The 17,170-nt window shown below is 40.9% G+C and overlaps 1 protein-coding gene across 4 annotated transcripts in view; it reads left to right on the top strand.

Annotated features, from left to right (window-relative positions):
* Positions 1-2,145: 2,145 nt before the first annotated feature.
* Positions 2,146-17,170, top strand: part of REV1 (REV1 DNA directed polymerase) — a 54,687-nt gene continuing 39,662 nt past the window's right edge. Inside the window, exons 1-4 of one of the 4 annotated variants that reach the window (XR_005725816.1) lie at positions 2,146-2,472; positions 3,818-3,944; positions 7,171-7,339; positions 16,746-16,898. Coding sequence is in view for 3 of the 4 variants with exons in the window: in XM_040267679.1 (XP_040123613.1) it covers positions 2,422-2,472; positions 3,818-3,944; positions 7,171-7,339; positions 16,746-16,898 (500 nt within the window). In the remaining variant the exon portion in view is untranslated. The remainder of the gene's footprint in view (positions 2,473-3,817; positions 3,945-7,170; positions 7,340-16,745; positions 16,899-17,170) is intronic. The other 3 variants (XM_040267679.1, XM_040267678.1, XM_040267677.1) reach the window with 3 other exon arrangements.

Raw genomic sequence — 17,170 nt, 5'->3', positions numbered from 1 at the left:
CCCTCAGAGCATCCACATTTCCTTCTGCCAGGCGCCATGGGGCAGCCCCAGGTCACGTGGGTCTGCTCTGAGGCTGGGATGACCCCGGGCAGGGCGCTCTGGGCTGCCTGCCGTCCACCCAGATGTGAGAGCTTTGCCCCAGGACGACCCTGATCCCCAGCCGTCACTCCCTTAGCGCTCACTATGTATTCTCAGCCAGAGGGGAAGGTCTCCCGGTTTGGGGAGGTGATGTGACGCAGCAGCTCTCCTCTGTCAGCTGCCGATCCAGCTGTCATGGATTTTTTCCAAAATAGGATTTGAATGTGTAAAATGAAGTGTGTTTCTTGTTTGCTTTTCCCTCTTCTTGGTTTTTATTGACTCCTGAGCCAACAGGAGTTTGGTGTACATGGGTCAAATTACCTTTTTGAAATTTGATGAAATTACCTTTCCAGCCCTTCATTGCTTTTCGTTTTCAAAACTTGGTCTGGGATAGCTTCATTTGGGAAGAAAGAGAACCTTTAAAACTTTTCTTTGAAGAAATTTTGTGTCAGTGAGATCTCCCTCATTAAGCCATCAATAAGGATTTTTGTATTGACCTCTTACAATGAGGCTCTTAAATGGTCAGCTGAATGAAACTTTTAAAATGTGTTACTTTCTTAAACTTACCTTCATTTAGCAGATTAACGGTTTGGTATAATTTTTGTTAGTATTCGTTCTTAATGTACAATGACCAGAACGCCCACACTTCACTTGTAAAAGCAGATGTGTGGAGTCAGAGTCAAGAACTATGTGTAGTCAAGAACTACATTTCCCAGACTCCTTTAAGATAAGAGAGAGGTCCTGGGGGAGCAGACTGGACAGAGTGAGCCTGTTGAGACCAGAAGAAGTATTAAATAGCACTGATGGCCGTCCTGGGACTCAGGGTGAACACATGCCCTTCCTTGTCAGAGACAGACAGCCACCCTCCCCTGCTGCACCCACAGCACCTGGCCAGGGTTCCTGCGTGGCTGCCTGTCCTCAGAGCCTGTCCCCCTGCCCTGTCTCCCTGTTGGAGTTCACTGAGGCCATCTCTGCATGCCTTTCAGGCGCCTTTCAAGAGTAGGCAGTAAGAATTCACAGTTAATGTAGCAAGTGGATATTCTAAACCCTGTATATACTAAGAAAGAAATATTTGAAGGAAAACATTAGGTGATATATGTGGATAAAGTGTGGCTATTTTAAAATGTTATTCAGTAAAAGATTGCTTTAAACCATATCAGAACCAGTTTAACTTGGATAATGTATAAGACTTCTCCAGTGGTATATGGTAACGATTTGGTATTAACCTATATAGTTACTAAAAGAAAAAAATGGAGTGCATATTAATTTTGTGAAGGATAATGCAGTCGTGGCCCATCCAGGATGTAGCTGTCTGAATTAGAAGAATTTGACTTTACAAGGAGCTTCGTGTAATGTCTGCTTTGATTTATATGTTTATCACTGCTAAGCCAGTTGACACTTGAGATGAGCCAGCTTGGTGGCTTTATGGTATAGTTGGTCACGTGTTCCCTTCAGGAGAATGCCAGATTTACTAATTTATTACCAGTGATAATCTTTCTGCATCATGTCCGTTAATTACACTGCTTTGATTGACTTCTTTTAGGGTTGTTGCATAGTAGATGAATCACACTGCGACTGCACTCTTCCATGTGTGTGTGCTTAGTCATATGACTGCACTCTGAAGTACGCAGGATGTAATAGCAAAGGCAGAAATCAAGGGAGCTCCCTGATGGTCCAGTGGTGAGACTCTGCATTCCCGTTGTAGGGGGTGCAGGTTCAATTCCTGGTTGGGGAACTAAGATCCTGCATGCCGTGTGGTGTAGCCAAAAAATAAAATAATAAATTTTTTAAAAATACAGAATTCAAAAGCCATATATTAGGACAGTTTATGGAGGGAAATATTTTAGGTTCTTTTAACACTAATTAATGTTAACAAGTCAGCACAGTGTGTTAGTTGGATTTGGTGATGCTTTATGTAAGTGGGTGTTAGGATTGATGCTCAGAAATGCATAACAGTTTTTCCTGTTAAAATTGAAGGGATTTCCCTAGTGGTCCAGTGGTTAAGACTCTGTGCTTCCAATGCAGAAGATACAAGCTCATTCCCTGATCAGGAAACTAAGATCCCACATATGCACGGCATGGCCAAAAATAAAAATCAGTTGTAATTAAAGTCTGATATTTCAACCTGATATATCTGCAAGGAGTTTGGGGTGAAGTAGGAGAATGATATGCTTTGGAAAAATTTCCTCAGTATTATACTTTCAACTTTAATGAGTTGAACATTTGAATTTATTTTACTTTCTCATTTTTCTTGATATTGAAATATAGTATCAATTAGTAGTACAGTTTGTTAAGAAATTAAAGTACTTCTTTTTTCTTCCCCCCTAATACAGAAGCTCCACCATGAGACGAGGTGGATGGAGGAAGAGAGCTGAAGATGACTGGGAAAAATGGGTGTGTTTTAAAAGAATAAAAATAATTATATTGAACTGTCTAGGTAGTCTTCATTCTTCTTTTAGTTTATAATGTGGTTTAAGGGCTTTTCTAAATTGTAAATCACTTTACACACCAACTCTGTGTGTGTATTCACAGTGTATTGAAAGCTTAAACTTAGAGAAATTTTGTCCTGAGGAAATAAATGTTCTAATGCACAGAATTTATTATATCATCATTTTATCACAGATTTGCTAATAATCCTAGAAAACAGGAAAACATAGACATCCAGTAACAGGGGATTGGTCAAGTAAGTTATCTTCTGTAGCATAGAAGAGTATGTACCCATCATTTAGCTGTGTGCTAACCTGGCAGGATGGACTTGGGCAGAAGGAATATTACATGTGATCCTGTGTGTGTACAACTTCTTGTGTTCTTAGGCACAGAAATAAGCTTTGAAAGTAAGATCCCATAATGTTAGCAGTGAATGGATCACAGCTAATTTAAATTTTCTTCTTTTCTGGGAAAAGAAAAAAAAATTTTAATGGCATGTGATATTTGAATAATCAAAAACAGTATTAAAGTCATTTCCATTTTGGGGAAAATCTATACCACTTCTAGACATCTACAGTTTTACGTTGAAGACTTTATAAATAAAGTAAGATTGATAAGTCTAAATAGATTTTGCTTAATTATTTCAGTGTTCAGGAAAGGTATAGCTGAATTCATAGATTTCTAAAAGTCTTTAGCAGACGTAATAATGTTTTTACATTCTTTTTTTAGGTGGTGGTTATGAACTTCAGTACTACTATCAGATTAATTAGATCCAGAATTTAACCACTGAATTGTTTATTGTATTCTTATCCACATGTGTGGGTAACTGTTGGTTTGTCAAACAGCTTCATTTTACTTGAAGTTTTTGATGTTAAACTTACTATACAGAGAAGATAGTGGAAGCCAGTCTAAAATATCCTCTAACTGACCACTTGTCAAATTTTTAATTGGTTTAAACTTTGGCGTAACGTTTGTAGATAAGAGCAATATTCTGTGATATTACACTTATTCTAGACTTACCTTTTCCCTCTTTTAACATAGCACTTACTGTTGTAAGAATGTGATAGAATTTTTCTTTAATTGGAGGGTAACTGCTTTACAATGTTATGGACAGAATTATTAAAAATTGAGTTAACAGAAAAACCTTGACCTGCCTGTTGTATCACCTTGAATTATGCTGTATGTCATCTTTGTATGTTGATCACTATCACTATCACAGAGTAAGGTCTTTTTTTTTTTTTTTCTTTTTAAAATGGGGAGATGGGAAGGAAATAAAACTTTTATGGTTAGTTTACCTTTTCTTGAATTCTAGGGTGGGTATATGGCCGCCAAGGTCCAGAAATTGGAGCAACAGTTTCGATCAGACGCTGCTATCCAGAAGGACGGAACTTCATCAACAATTTTTAGTGGAGTCGCCATCTATGTTAATGGATATACAGGTTGACTGCATCTTAAACTTTTTATTTATCTCATTTTACATGTATCTTTTTTAAGGATTGGGGTGACTTGTTTTAAATTCTGTTTTTAATTATTTATCTTGCATATAAAAAAGATAGAAGTAAGACCCTCTGCTTAGATACTCCTTCCTCACGCTTCCTTTCCATCTCGTCTCTGCTTGCCATGGTCTTATTTTAATTTTTATCAAAGTACGTGGTTTTTTTTTAAAGTCAGATGAAGTTAAAAATGAAAAGTTGTAGTCCTGTTTAAACAGCTCATCACATGTGTGGGGCTTTGTGAACTGTGAGCCTCGAAGAGGGGCCCCTTGTAGGGACCCTCCCCTGGTGACTCTTCAGCTGTAATTGTCCAGAGGCCCTTTGGGGCTGGTGGGGGTGGGAGGAGCGGGCGTCAGGTTCTGAGCATGTGGCCTTGAGTCGAGTGTAAGCCCAGCAGCTGGCATCTGGCTGCCCGCAGGAAGGCCGAGGGCCCAGTTACCACTGTTGGGGAAGCAGAGTCTCATTTACTCTCCTGCTGTATTTTTCCTCCTCGGTGTCCCTCCTCTCCTCCTGCCGTGCCTGTTGGCACTGAGTCCAGTGTCTGGAAGGGACAGGCTGGTTTTTCTCTGTGAGTTGGAGAGGAGATTGAGAATTTTAATTTACAGTGTCACCGTCAGCTTCCTGTTGTACCGGCCATCCAGGAGCCTACTTTTCCTCCCCACTTCTTAGTTGGCTGTTGGCCCCTTGTTTTTAAGCTCTCCATGAACCACTTCCCCTTGGTTGTCCCTTGTTCTGCTCTTGGTTGGGGTGGCTTGCCTGCATTTTCACCTTGGCGTTCTCTGGTTTTGGTCGGCAGGAGTATTCTGATGTCCTGGTCCGGCCTTCGCACGTTGGCGCTCCTCTGCTGCTCTCCGTGCTCTCACTGTGATGAGCAGCTCCGTGCCTCACTTCCGTAAACTGGAGTCACATTCGCTCACTTGTTAGGTTTGCCTCCTTCCCTAAGCTGGTCCGTAGTATATACATTTCAGAGCATTTTGGCTAGAAAACAAAACACCCACGTTTTGTAATTGTTTGGTAGACTTCACTTGTGAGGCCATCTGGTCCTGGCCTTTTGCTTATTGGTTTTTTTTTTTTGTTTTTTTTTTGGCCGTTGCTGCGTGGGCTTTCTCTAGGTGCAGCAAGTGGAGGCTACTCTCTGCTTGTGGTGCAGCGGCTTCTCTTGCAGCAGAGCACAGGCTCTAGGTGTGCAGGCTTCAGCAGTTGTAGCTCCCGGACTCAGTAGTTGTGGCACACCAGCTTAGTTGCTCCTCGTCATGTGGGATCTTCATAGACCAAGGATCAAGCCAGTGTCCCCTGCACTGCAAGGTGGATTCTTAACCACTGGACCACCAGAGAAACCTTTATTGGGAGTTTTTAAGTTACTGATTCGATTTCAGTACTAGTAATTGGTCTGTTCATGCTTTCTATTTCTTCCTGGTTCAGTCTTGGGAGATTATTCCTGTCTGAGAATTTGTCCCTTTCTTCTCAGTTGTTCATTTTATTCATATATAGCTGCTCACAGTAGTCTTTGAGGAGTCTGTATTTCCATGGTGTCCATTTTAACTTTTTTCATTTCTGATATTATTTGTCTTTATGATTTCTTTCTTTCTACTAACTTTGAGTTCTGTTTGTTCTTCTTTCTCTAGTTACTTTAGATGTAAGGTTAAGTTGTTCATGATAAAACCCTTACCAAAATTCCTGTTAAGGGCATGTTTCTTCTAAAGACTCAAACTCACCGAGTTAGTTATTCTAATAAAAGTACTCATTTAAATGCTTGGATTTGTATTATTTGTGCTTAAAGACAATCTGTTGCTTGAATAGCCAAGAAGATACACAAGCTTCCTGTGGATATCACCCCCCAATAGCTGTTGCTGTGGGAGGTGTGATGCAGAGTTTTCCTTGTGGCTCAGCTGGTAAAGAATGCACCTGCGATGTGGGAGACCTGGGTTCAATCCCTGCGTTGGAAAGATCCCCTGGAGGAGGGAAAGGCTACCCACTCCAGCATTCTCGCCTGGAGAATTGCACGGACTCATGCGGTCGCAGTCAGACATGACTGAGTGACTTTCACTTTCCTTTCCTTTTCCTAGGATAAAAATGAAAAGAAATACAAGAGCTATTGAAACTAATTAATTTAATGTGATACTAGTAATGCCAGTCATAACGTAACTTTAGTGAGTCAGATATTTTTCTGGGAAACCATAAACCACGTTGATTCATATTTAAGATATTTTTCTGTAGTTTTATTAAGAATAAAATAATTTGAAACAGAATTGGGGATAAAACTGTGCTTCTTGGTTGGCAATTCTTTTTTTTTATTTTGGTTTATTTTTTGGTTTGATGCAAGTTCATATTAGGAAACCAAATAAGATTATTTTAACTTTTCTTATATTTTCTTAAATACAAGTTTAGATAGCTTCATAGGAGTAAAGTCTAACCAGCCCTACGGTAAGTCTGCTCACAGTGGTTTTAAACTGTGGGGAAATCCTCACCGTTTCTAACACTGAACTGTTGCCAGCATCAGATCCATTACTTGAGGTGCCTGTCTGCTCTTCTAGGCATCTCTTGTCAGTAGCTGTTTTTGATTTTGCTTTTCTAAGATTTTTTTTATGTGGATGAGTTTTTAAGAAATAATTTTACTTACTTTGGTTGCATTGGGTCTTTGTTGGTGCATGGGCTTTTCTCTAGTCGCAGGGAGTAGGGGCTGCTCTCTAGCTGTGGTGCACGGGATTCTCACTGTGGTGACTTCTCCTGTGTGGAGCACGGAGTCCAGGGTGAGTGGGCTTTGGTAGTTGCGGCTCCCAGGCTCTAGAGCTCAGTAGATTGAGTAGTTGTGGCGCACGGGCTTAGTTGCTCCATGGCATATCGGATCTTCCCAGACCAGGGATCGAACCCCAGTCTGCTGCATTGGCAGATGGCTTCTTTATCCCTGAGCCACCAAGGACGCCGGCAGGAGACGTTTTTGTGTTGGTTGACTATTAGTGGCCAGGAGAATCGGCTGTGCTGAGTAAGGCAGAATAGCTCTATCACTTTGTGGTTTTCCCCCCAGCTTTGTTTACTGACAGCACAGCCAAGGAGAAAGTGAACCAGTGATGTGTTCGTTAAATCATCCGGTTGAAGGGATCGTCCAGCTAGTGCTCTACTTCTACTTTCTTATATGTAAAACTTTCAGCATGTTTTATTATTAATTTTATAGATCCATCTGCTGAGGAATTGAGGAAGCTAATGATGTTGCATGGAGGCCAGTATCACGTGTATTATTCCAGATCCAAAACAACACACATCATTGCCACAAATCTTCCTAATGCCAAAATCAAAGAGTTAAAGGGAGAAAAAGTAATTCGACCAGAATGGATTGTGGAGAGGTAAGTTTAATTTTTAATTAAAGTGTTTTTAGAAATTGGAATGCTTATTTGTATTATAAACCCTTACCTAACCTGCAGTACCTTTTAACTTAAGGGTGAAGAGTAATCAATGTCTTAAACAACACTGCTCTGCTCCTTGGGTGGCTTAGTGGTAAAGAACCCACCTGCCAATGCAGGAGACACAGGTTCTATCCCTAGGTCAGGTCGATCCCCTGGAGAAGGAAATGGCAACCCACTTTAGTATTCTTTCCTGGGGAACCCCATGGACAGAGGAGCCTGACAGGCTGCAGTCCATGGGGTCACAGAAGAGTCGGACACGACTTAGCAGCTAAGCAACAACTGTACTCCTTAGCCTTGCATAATAGTTCAGGTGCCTGTGGTCTGATGTTAGTGTTCCTGCATCCTCAGCTCCCAGAACTTAGGGAAGATGACTCAAGTAACAGTAAGAGGCAGTGATGGAAGGGCTTGACTAAGCCTGTTACTCATTCAGCAAGTGTTTGTGCACCTGTTATCAGTAGACAGTGCTTTTTGTACTTGGGAAATGCACCATTGAGCAAAGCAGAGCCCCTCCCCTGCTTCTGGGAGCTTCCATTCTACTGGGGGAAACAGATAATGAACAATATGTGAGTAAGTTGGAGACGACTAAGCGACTGAACTGAGTAAGTTTATATTATATGTTAACAATTTAGTACATGCTAAGGGGGAAGAGATGAGGGTAATGTGGACCTGACGTTCTTGGTGAGGAGGGCAGTTTGCAGTATTATTAATACCTATTTTTCAGTTGTTCTAGTTTCTTGGCTGTTGTTTTGGAATTGGTGTGTTGTAAATCAGTGGTGGCCATTCTTTGTAACTTTCTAACATAAAATACATCATCTGAAATTTGAGGATGAGCTAGAACTTAAGTGATTCACATATAATTTATATGAGTGATTGAAAGTTAAAAGTGAAAGTATTAAAATCATGATTTATGCATGAATGGATTGTAATCAGTATATGAGAGAATGGTCAGATTGTATAGTGGAGTGTTAATGACACAAACTTAAAAATTATTTAGGTCAACTGCCAAAGCTTTTATTCTTACCCTAAATTTAATTAATTCTGACACCTTAAATTAATTTATTCGGTAGATTTAGACTTGTTCAGGCCTTCTGTGTCGCAGATACAGCAGCATGGATTTGTGAGAGGCAGCATATTGTGGAAAGGCTGTGCCTGGGCTCTGGAAACAGCTGGGTTCATGTGCCAGCTCTGCTGCTCAGGGTCCCTGTCGTCTTGGATTGTAACAGGAGCAGGGGTACAGCCATTCTGAACCTTATCTCCTCATTTGTAAAAGATCACTGTCTACCTGTTACGATTATGTGAAAGCTAGAAATAATTCATGCAGACTGCCTGGCACAGTGCTTCACGTCTTATAGAGACGTAATACGGAAGAAGCTGCTGTTGCTATGCTATTTTATTTTTATTCTATAAACATGACCAAGTATTAGAAAAATCAGTTCCAGAGAGTCAGAGGTACATTTAGGGAAAAAGTGCATTTGGCTTCCAGAAAGCCAAATTATTCATATAGACAAGGGTTTTTTAAATTTAAGTCTTGGTGTATTAAGTTGAAGACTCATCCCTGGAACATGTTTGTGCTGTGTTCCGAGGACCCAGTCACTGTTCATTATATAGGACTCATCCACATGGCTTTTAGTGGTGTGTCTTCTTAAAAAGGAGTTGTGAAGTTTCGTATAAGAGATTAGTATCATGTCGGAGTTCTGCTGTGTGTGGGCACTTACATAGTCATTTCATTTTGCTGGGTCTGGGATTGCGGTCTGGGGCTGTTTGGCTTTGGGGAGAATAGGGGAGATCGTGGATGATAGGAAAGGGAGGTGAGGAGGGCCCTGGCTGGGTGTAAGTTAACGTGTTTAGGAAATGGTGGTCTTCATGACAGCTCTTTATACTGGCTCTTTTTTGCTGAATGCAGCTAGAGGGGTAATTCGATAATAATCGCAGCTAAGGCAGTTAAAAGTTTTAAAATACACCTTTAGACCTCATGATCTGTTTTTAAATAACTGAAGTGACTTTGGAGTCATGACTATGTGATGTATCTGCCTTATGTGGTAGAGGAGAAGGCAGGGCTGATAAGGGTAGCTGATCTGCCTGAGTGGCAGAATCCAGAGTCCAGGCTTCTGACTCAACATTGGGTCTGCTCGTTGCACTGAATTAAGTTGTTATAGGAGAACCGCCTCGTTCATCTCTCTAGAAATGGATCAGTCAGCGCTGTGCCCTGATATATGACATAAATGCCTGGTGTCCGTGATGTCATACCCGTAGGCTTCTGCAGGGTAAATCAGAGCTGTTTGCTTCCATGCTCTAATCTCAGTCTTGTTCATCTCTTCTCCACTGCAATGCTTTAATGAGTTTATTATACTTAAAAATTTGAACATTATATTAGCTATTTAAAGGATGATATATGGTATTCCCTTCTATAATTGGTTTTCCTGTTTTTGGTTTGAGCAGTTTGAAAAGTGACTAACTCTTCTAAGTGTGCGGGTTGATTGCTTTGATTCACATTCCCTGGTGCCTGTGAAGGTGCCATTAAACCCGAGTTAATACAGGCATGATTACGAGGTCACGGCTTCCAAGAGGCGGGGCAGTCCTTTAATGAGAAGCCTGTGTGCATTAGTTTAAGTTCTGAGTTATGTTACTGAAGGCTTTGTCTTGTGAATCTTACGGTTGTATATGGTATAGTATGAGTTTGTGATTTTTCACGTTTTTGTTAATCCCTTTCTGCAGACAATTTGATGTGGTAATTTGAAGTGTGAAGTAGTTAGGAAGCCGCTCTGGTCACCCCTCTGGCTCCTCAGGGCAGAGCACAGTAGAAACCATGGGGCTGTGTTCCTCCAAGTCTGTTTTGTTCTCATCGTCCATTTTGCATTGAGTCTCCCATGGCAAGAGAGCCTGGTTCTCCCGGGCTGGGCCCCGAGGAGAGAGGTTCCTGTTCACGCCAGCCCACAGGGTCTTCTCATGGGAGGGACTGGCTCCCAGTCAGTGCGCCCTTCCTTCCTGAGCTTCACATGCTTGTTTCTGTCACATAATTGCGGTGCCGTGAAGCCCTCACACTTCTTATGGAGTAAAACTGTTTCTAATTACACTCCACGTAATTATTAGAGGGCTTATTCAGAGCAAATGAAAGTTGACTGTGATTTTATCTCATGATTTTCCCCTTGTGTTTCTGTGTCTTGCCTCAGTTCTTAATAGAAAATATGCATGATTCTCATTTCTGGTCTATATTTGCATTTTAAAAAAATTATCTTGAGTATTTACTTTTTCTTTCACAACGCTACAGAATTCTTCTCAAATTATTTTTACTTGGCCAACTACTCAGTACACACATTTCAGGTGCCCCCCCCACCCCCCACGTTGTAGATAATATTTATAAGAAAATATATTCTTGGTTTTCAGGAGCTAAAGAATGACTATGAATAGTTTATATTTGTAGTGAAAAGTAAAAAGCAGTTTGGGCCTTGTAGGATAAAGGACAACAAGTTATATATATGTGTTCTTACCTGTTATTTCCTTTTCTGAGCTTGTACAATCTTGGTGAGTGGTTGGAAAGCTTAGGTGATCAGGGTGGTGGGGACAAAGGGAATTTTAATGTTGAATGAATGAAGAATTTTTGATTAGTGGTAAAATATAAGGCAAAAACAGTTCAGTTTTTCCTTAGCACATAATTCACTCCTTTCTTGCCTTAAATTCACTTTTGAATGAGGAAGAAGACAGGTGCCTGAATTAGATGGGCAGGTGAATATACGGTGTTAGACAGGGGTTTTCTAATAGAGAATGACTGGGACGTTGACTGGAACCATATGACGTTTGATGAGCAGAATTGCTATCATCTAAAGAAGATAGTAAGGCATTCCCTGGTGGCTCAGAGGATAAAGCATCTGCCCGCAATGTGGGAGACCCGGGTTTGATCCCTGGGTTGGGAAGATCCCCAGGAGAAGGAAATGGCAGCCCATTCCAGTATTCTTGCCTGGAGAATCCCATGGTCAGAGGAGCCTGGCGGGCTACAGTCCATGAGGTCGCAAAGAGTCGGACACGACTGAGCGACTTCACTCAAAGAAGATAGTATTGCTACAGTGATAATACAGAGTTTGGAATAGAAATCAACATAGTGACGTTCATATCTCGATGTCTACAAAATTTTCCAGATTCTGGTTATAACTGTCAGTGTAAATTCATTGTGTCAGCATAGGAAATGATTTAGAGGACTTTTGGAAGCAAAGTTCTACTATAGAGACATTTATTGGGGCTAGAGGACAAACCAAAGTAAGTAAATATTTCACATCAGTGAATATGTATCTGATACACTGAATAGAATATATATATATATACATCTTTCATATATACCAGAGTCTATTTTCAGTGTATGAAGGAACTCCACTGTTTAAAGAAATCATGTAGTAATATCTTTTGGTAAAGTGAAACTCCTTTTGATCTTGAAATTTGAATTTTGATATTTGGTATTCAGCTTTTTTTCCTTAAAAATAGTAGAAAATATACAGTTCCTTTGTGCTTAGGATAAGCAGTGAAATTAGAAAATGTTACAAGTTAATCCCTGAGAGATTTCTTAAAAGAAGATCTTTTAAAAACATACCTTCGGATAATGCTTTTGCCATGTCTGTAGTTGGACAGATGGATAAGTCATGACAGTTAGGAATGTACAATGTATGTATAGTGGTTTGGGTTTGAAATTTTAAAAATTCCTTGTCTAGCATGATGATGATGTGCTGGGCTTTAGTTGCTTTTGCTGGGCATCTCTGAGGATGTCTGGTGAAACCTGCAGTATTAGAATTGGCTCTCTCACCAGTCTCCATGGGCTGAGTTACATAAGCCTTAGGTTCCGCCAGGTGACCTCAGTCTTCACAGGGGTCGTGTGCCATCAGTGTTGACCACAGAGAGCACCTCCAGAGTCTGGTCAGCCAGCAAACTGTCAGGAGGCTGGGAGAAGCCAGCATGACAGCGGGGCGTGTCCTGGCTTTGCTGCACTTGGGTCTTCTTCTGGTGTGCCCCGGCACATCGGGCACCGTTTCAATCTCCGTTTGCCCCCTAGTCCCAGCTGTGCTTTGTGTGATGAAGCAGGCAGACGCTCAGGGTAGGGCCAAATCCCTCTGCTGCTGGGGCTGGGGAAGCAGGTAGGATAGGAGATGCTAAGAAGACAAAGATCTGTGGCCAGGCAGCAGAGGCCGGTGGTTAAAGGAAGCAAAGTTAGTTTGATAAAGAATAAAGGAGATTAATAAATAGCCAGTTTTAGGATTTTCATTCTCTTATTTGAATGTAGTCTGTCATCTTGATAAAAACTAACTTTGCTGCTGCTGCTAAGTCGCTTCAGTCGTGTCCGACTCTTCGCGACCCCATGGACTGCAGCCCACCAGGCTTCTCCACCCATGGGATTTTCCAGGCAAGAGTACTGGAGTGGGGTGCCATTGCCTTCTCCAAAAAACTAACTTTAGCCTGATGGTAAATTTATGTAGGTAAATGAGAATTGAAGTGTGTTGTCAGTAGTAATGTTCTCCACTGTCGTAATTTAATACTTCAGCATATATAGTAATGCTACCTAAAGTTGAAGGTGTTTTGGGGGGAATTATATACTGATATAATTACAAAAAGGAGTTTGTAACATGATATAGTTCCATTTTTAGGATATCATCATATGTTTTTCAGTATTCACAATTGTTGACTCAATATTTTGAATTGGTTTTTTTCTTTAAGCCAGTTCAGTAATTTCTTACACTTTTTTAAAATTTTGTGGTGTGCCCTTTGAGGAAAACGTCAAAACTTTTGAATTTGTCAGATAATAAGAAAAATATTTTACTCTTTATTTGTTTTTTTCCTAAATAATTGAAGGGTGGCTTTCTTAATATGTAGTTTAGGTTTAAAGCCACACATGCTTTCAGATGTTTCAATTTTGAATTGAAAATGATATATTTAAAGACATAGTAACCATATGTAACTCAGTTTATTAGAAAGCAGATATTAGTTTAATGAACTCGGTTTTAGTTCTTAGTTATCATAGGTGTTTGGGAGTGTCTGTTAATGGGCCAGGGCTTTCTAGTATTATACTACTCATGCCCCCTGATTCATCCTAGTGATATTTGATACGTAGTCAGTGGATGTTTGGAAGAGGATACATAGATGTATATAATAACTTCTCTTAGTTCCTATCTTCTAGTGGCCTTGTCTCTATCACATTTATACATATAAAATAGTATAAATTACTTCTTAAAGTTGAGGTTCTTTATTTTGTGCTTCGTATTACAGGCTTTCACATGTAATAGACCTGACGTGAATCTTAGAAATTGGAGAGCCTCATCCAGTCCCGTTATTCTGGGGAAACTTAACATGTGAGATGGGTTGAGAAAACCTCGATGATTGTGTGTGAACTGGAGAAAGATTGTTGTTGTAGTTGTTGTTGTTGAGTTGCTTAGTTGTGTTGGACTCCTTGCGACCCCATGGACTGCATCATGTCAGGCTTCCCTGCCCTTCACCATCTCCTAGCGTTTGCTCAAACTCGTGTCCATTGAATCGGTGATGCCATCTAGCCATCTCATTCTCTGTTGTCCCCTTCTCCTGCCTTCACTCTTTCCCAGCTGATATCGGGATCTTTTCTAATGAGTCGGCTCTTCTCATCAGGTGGCCAAAGTATTGGAGCATCAGCATCAGTCCTTCTAATGAATATTCAGGATTGATTTCCTTTAGGGCTGACTGGTTTGATCTTGCAGTCCAAGAGACTCTCAAGAGTCTTCTGCAACACCACAGCTCAAAAGCATCAGTTCATCGGCATTCAGCCTTCTTTATGGTTCATCTCTCCCATCCATACCTGACTACTGGAAAAACCATAGCTTTTACTATATGAACCTTCGTCAGTGAAGTAATGTCTCTGTTTTTTAATATGCATCTAGGTTTGTCAAAACATTTCTTCCAAGGAGCAGGCATCTTTTAATTTTATGGCTGCAGTCACCATCTGTAGCGATTTCGGGGAAAGATTGTGGTTAATATTAAAGTCATGATGATTAAAATATTGACTAGTCCAGCTCCGTATATAAACTTTTCTCCTATTCTCTAGTTTTCCCCTCCTCAATGTGAGATTATTGGCCACTAGTTTTTAAAATTTCAGACACGTCTCTTCATGTTTAACTAAAATTATATTGTGTTCAGTTCAGTTGCTCAGTCGTGTCCGACTCTTTGTGACCCCATGAGTCACAGCACCCCAGGCCTCCCTGTCCATCACCAACACCCAGAGTTCACTCAGACTCACATCCATCGAGTCAGTGATGCCATCCAGCCATCTCATCCTCTGTCGTCCCCTTCTCCTCCTGCCCCCAATCCCTCCCAGCATCAGAGTCTTTTCCAATGAGTCAGCTCTTTGCATGAGGTGGCCAAAGTACTGGAGTTTTAGCTTTAGCATCATTCCTTCCAAAGAACACCCAGGGCTGATCTCCTTTAGAATGGACTGGTTGGCTCTCCTTGCAGTCCAAGGGACTCTCAAGAGTCTTTTCCAATATCACATTTCAAAAGCATCAATTCTTTGGCGCTCAGCCTTCTTCACAGTCCAACTCTCACATCCATACATGACCACTGGAAAAACCATAGCCTTGACTAGATGGACTTTTGTTGGCAAAGTAATGTCTTTGCTTTTCAATATGCTATCTAGGTTGGTCATAACTTTCCTTCCAAGCAGTAAGCGTCTTTTAATTTCAGGGCTGCAATCACCATCTCCAGTGATTTTGGAGCCCCCCAAAATAAAGTCTGACGCTGTTTCCACTGTTACCCCATCTATTTCCCATGAAGTGATGGGACCAGATGCCATGATCTTCGTTTTCTGAATGTTGAGCTTTAAGCCAACCTTTTCACTCTCCTCTTTCACTTTCATCAAGAGGCTTTTTAGTTCCTCATCACTTTTCTACCATAAGGGTGGTGTCATCTGCATGTCTGAGGTTATTGATATTTCTCCTGGAAATCTTGATTACAGCCTGTGCTTCTTCCAGCCCAGCGTTTCTCATGATATACTCTACATATAAATTAAATAAGCAGGGTGACAGTATACAGCCTTGATATACTCCTTTTCCTGTTTGAATGCAGTCTGTTGTTCCATGTCCAGTTCTTACTGTTGCTTCCTGACCTGCATACAGGTTTCTCAAGAGGCAGGTCAGGTGGTCTGATATTCCCATCTCTTTCAGAATTTTCCACAGTTTATTGTGATCCACACAGTCAAAGGCTTTGGCATAGTTAATAAGGCAGAAATAGATGTTTTTCTGGACCTCTCTTGCTTTTTCCATGATCCAGCAGATGTTGGCAATTTGATCTCTGGTTCCTCTGCCTTTTCTAAAACCAGCTTGATCATCTGGAAGTTCACGGTTTACATATTGCTGAAGCCTGGCTTGGAGAATTTTGAGCATTACTCTATTAGCATGTGAAATGAGTACATTTGTGCGGTAGTTTGAGCATTCTTTGGCTTTGCCTTTCTTTGGGATTGGAATGAAAACTGACCTTTTCCAGTCCGGTGGCCACTGCTGAGTTTTCCAGATTTTCTGGCATATTGAGTGCAGCACTTTGACAGCATGATCTTTCAGGATTTGAAACAGCTCAACTGGAATTCCATCACCTCCACTAGCTTTGTTCGTAGTGATGCTTTCTAAGGCCCACTTGACTTCACATTCCATGATGTCTGGCTCTAGGTGAGTGATCACACCATTGTGACTATCTGGGTTGTGAAGATCTTTTTTGTCCAGTTCTTCTGTGTATTCTTGCCACCTCTTCTTAATATCTTCTGCTTCTGTTAGGTCCAGACCATTTCTATCCTTTATTGAGCCCATCTTTACATGAAATGTTCCTTTGGTATCTCTAATTTTCTTGAAGAGATCTCTAGTCTTTCCCATTCTGTTGTTTTCCTGTATTTCTTTGCACTGATCACTGAGGAAGGCTTTCTTATCTCTCCTTGCTGTTCTCTGGAACTCTGCATTCATATGCTTTTATCTTTCCTCTTCTCCTTTGCTTTTTGCTTCTCTTCTTTTCACAACTATTTGTAAGGCCTCCCCAGACAGCCATTTTGCTTTTTTGCGTTTCTTTTCCATGGGGATGGTCTTGATCCCTGTCTCCTGTACAGTGTCACAAACCTCAGTCCATAGTTCATCAGGCATTCTATCAGATCTAGTCCCTTAAATCTATTTTTCACTTCCACTGTATAATCATAAGGGATTTGATTTGTATTAGGACCACTAAAACAAAGGAGGAAGGAATAAACTAGAAAGAGCACTGGCATGTTGTTGGTGGAATACTCCTGTTACTGAGAACATTCATTTTCTGTGAAGCTCGTGTACCCCAAGTATTAAACTTTTAAATTGGTCTGACTTTTTTGTTTTAGCATCAAAGCTGGACGACTCCTGTCCTGCATTCCGTACCAGCTGTACAGCAAGCAGTCCTCTGTACAGAAAAGTCTCAACTTTAATCCTGTGTGCAAACCTGAGGATCCCCTCCCTGGTCCCAGCAGCATCACCAAGCAGCTCAACGACAGGGTGTAAGTGCGTCTGGGTTGGGGCGACTGCAGAGCTGGGGTTTAGCAGTGCCCATGGCCCCTGCTTTACTCAAGACAGAAACACACATAAAACTTGGTTATTCATCTGTAGTAATCCTGTTGAAGTATAGGGGTGGGTGTCTTACCTAAAAATTATTTTTATCATGACAGTTTCATAAATAAAATGTAAACAAAACTTTTCCACTCACATTAGATTTCCATGTTAAACCAATGGCTATTAAGTTACTAGAAGTAAAACTTTTCATGAATTTTCA

Source organism: Oryx dammah, unplaced genomic scaffold (assembly GCF_014754425.2).
Source record: "Oryx dammah isolate SB20612 unplaced genomic scaffold, SCBI_Odam_1.1 HiC_scaffold_25, whole genome shotgun sequence".
Taxonomy (NCBI): domain Eukaryota; kingdom Metazoa; phylum Chordata; class Mammalia; order Artiodactyla; family Bovidae; genus Oryx; species Oryx dammah.
Note: the sequence above shows the minus strand (reverse complement) of the source record. Positions and strands in the feature narration are given on the sequence as shown.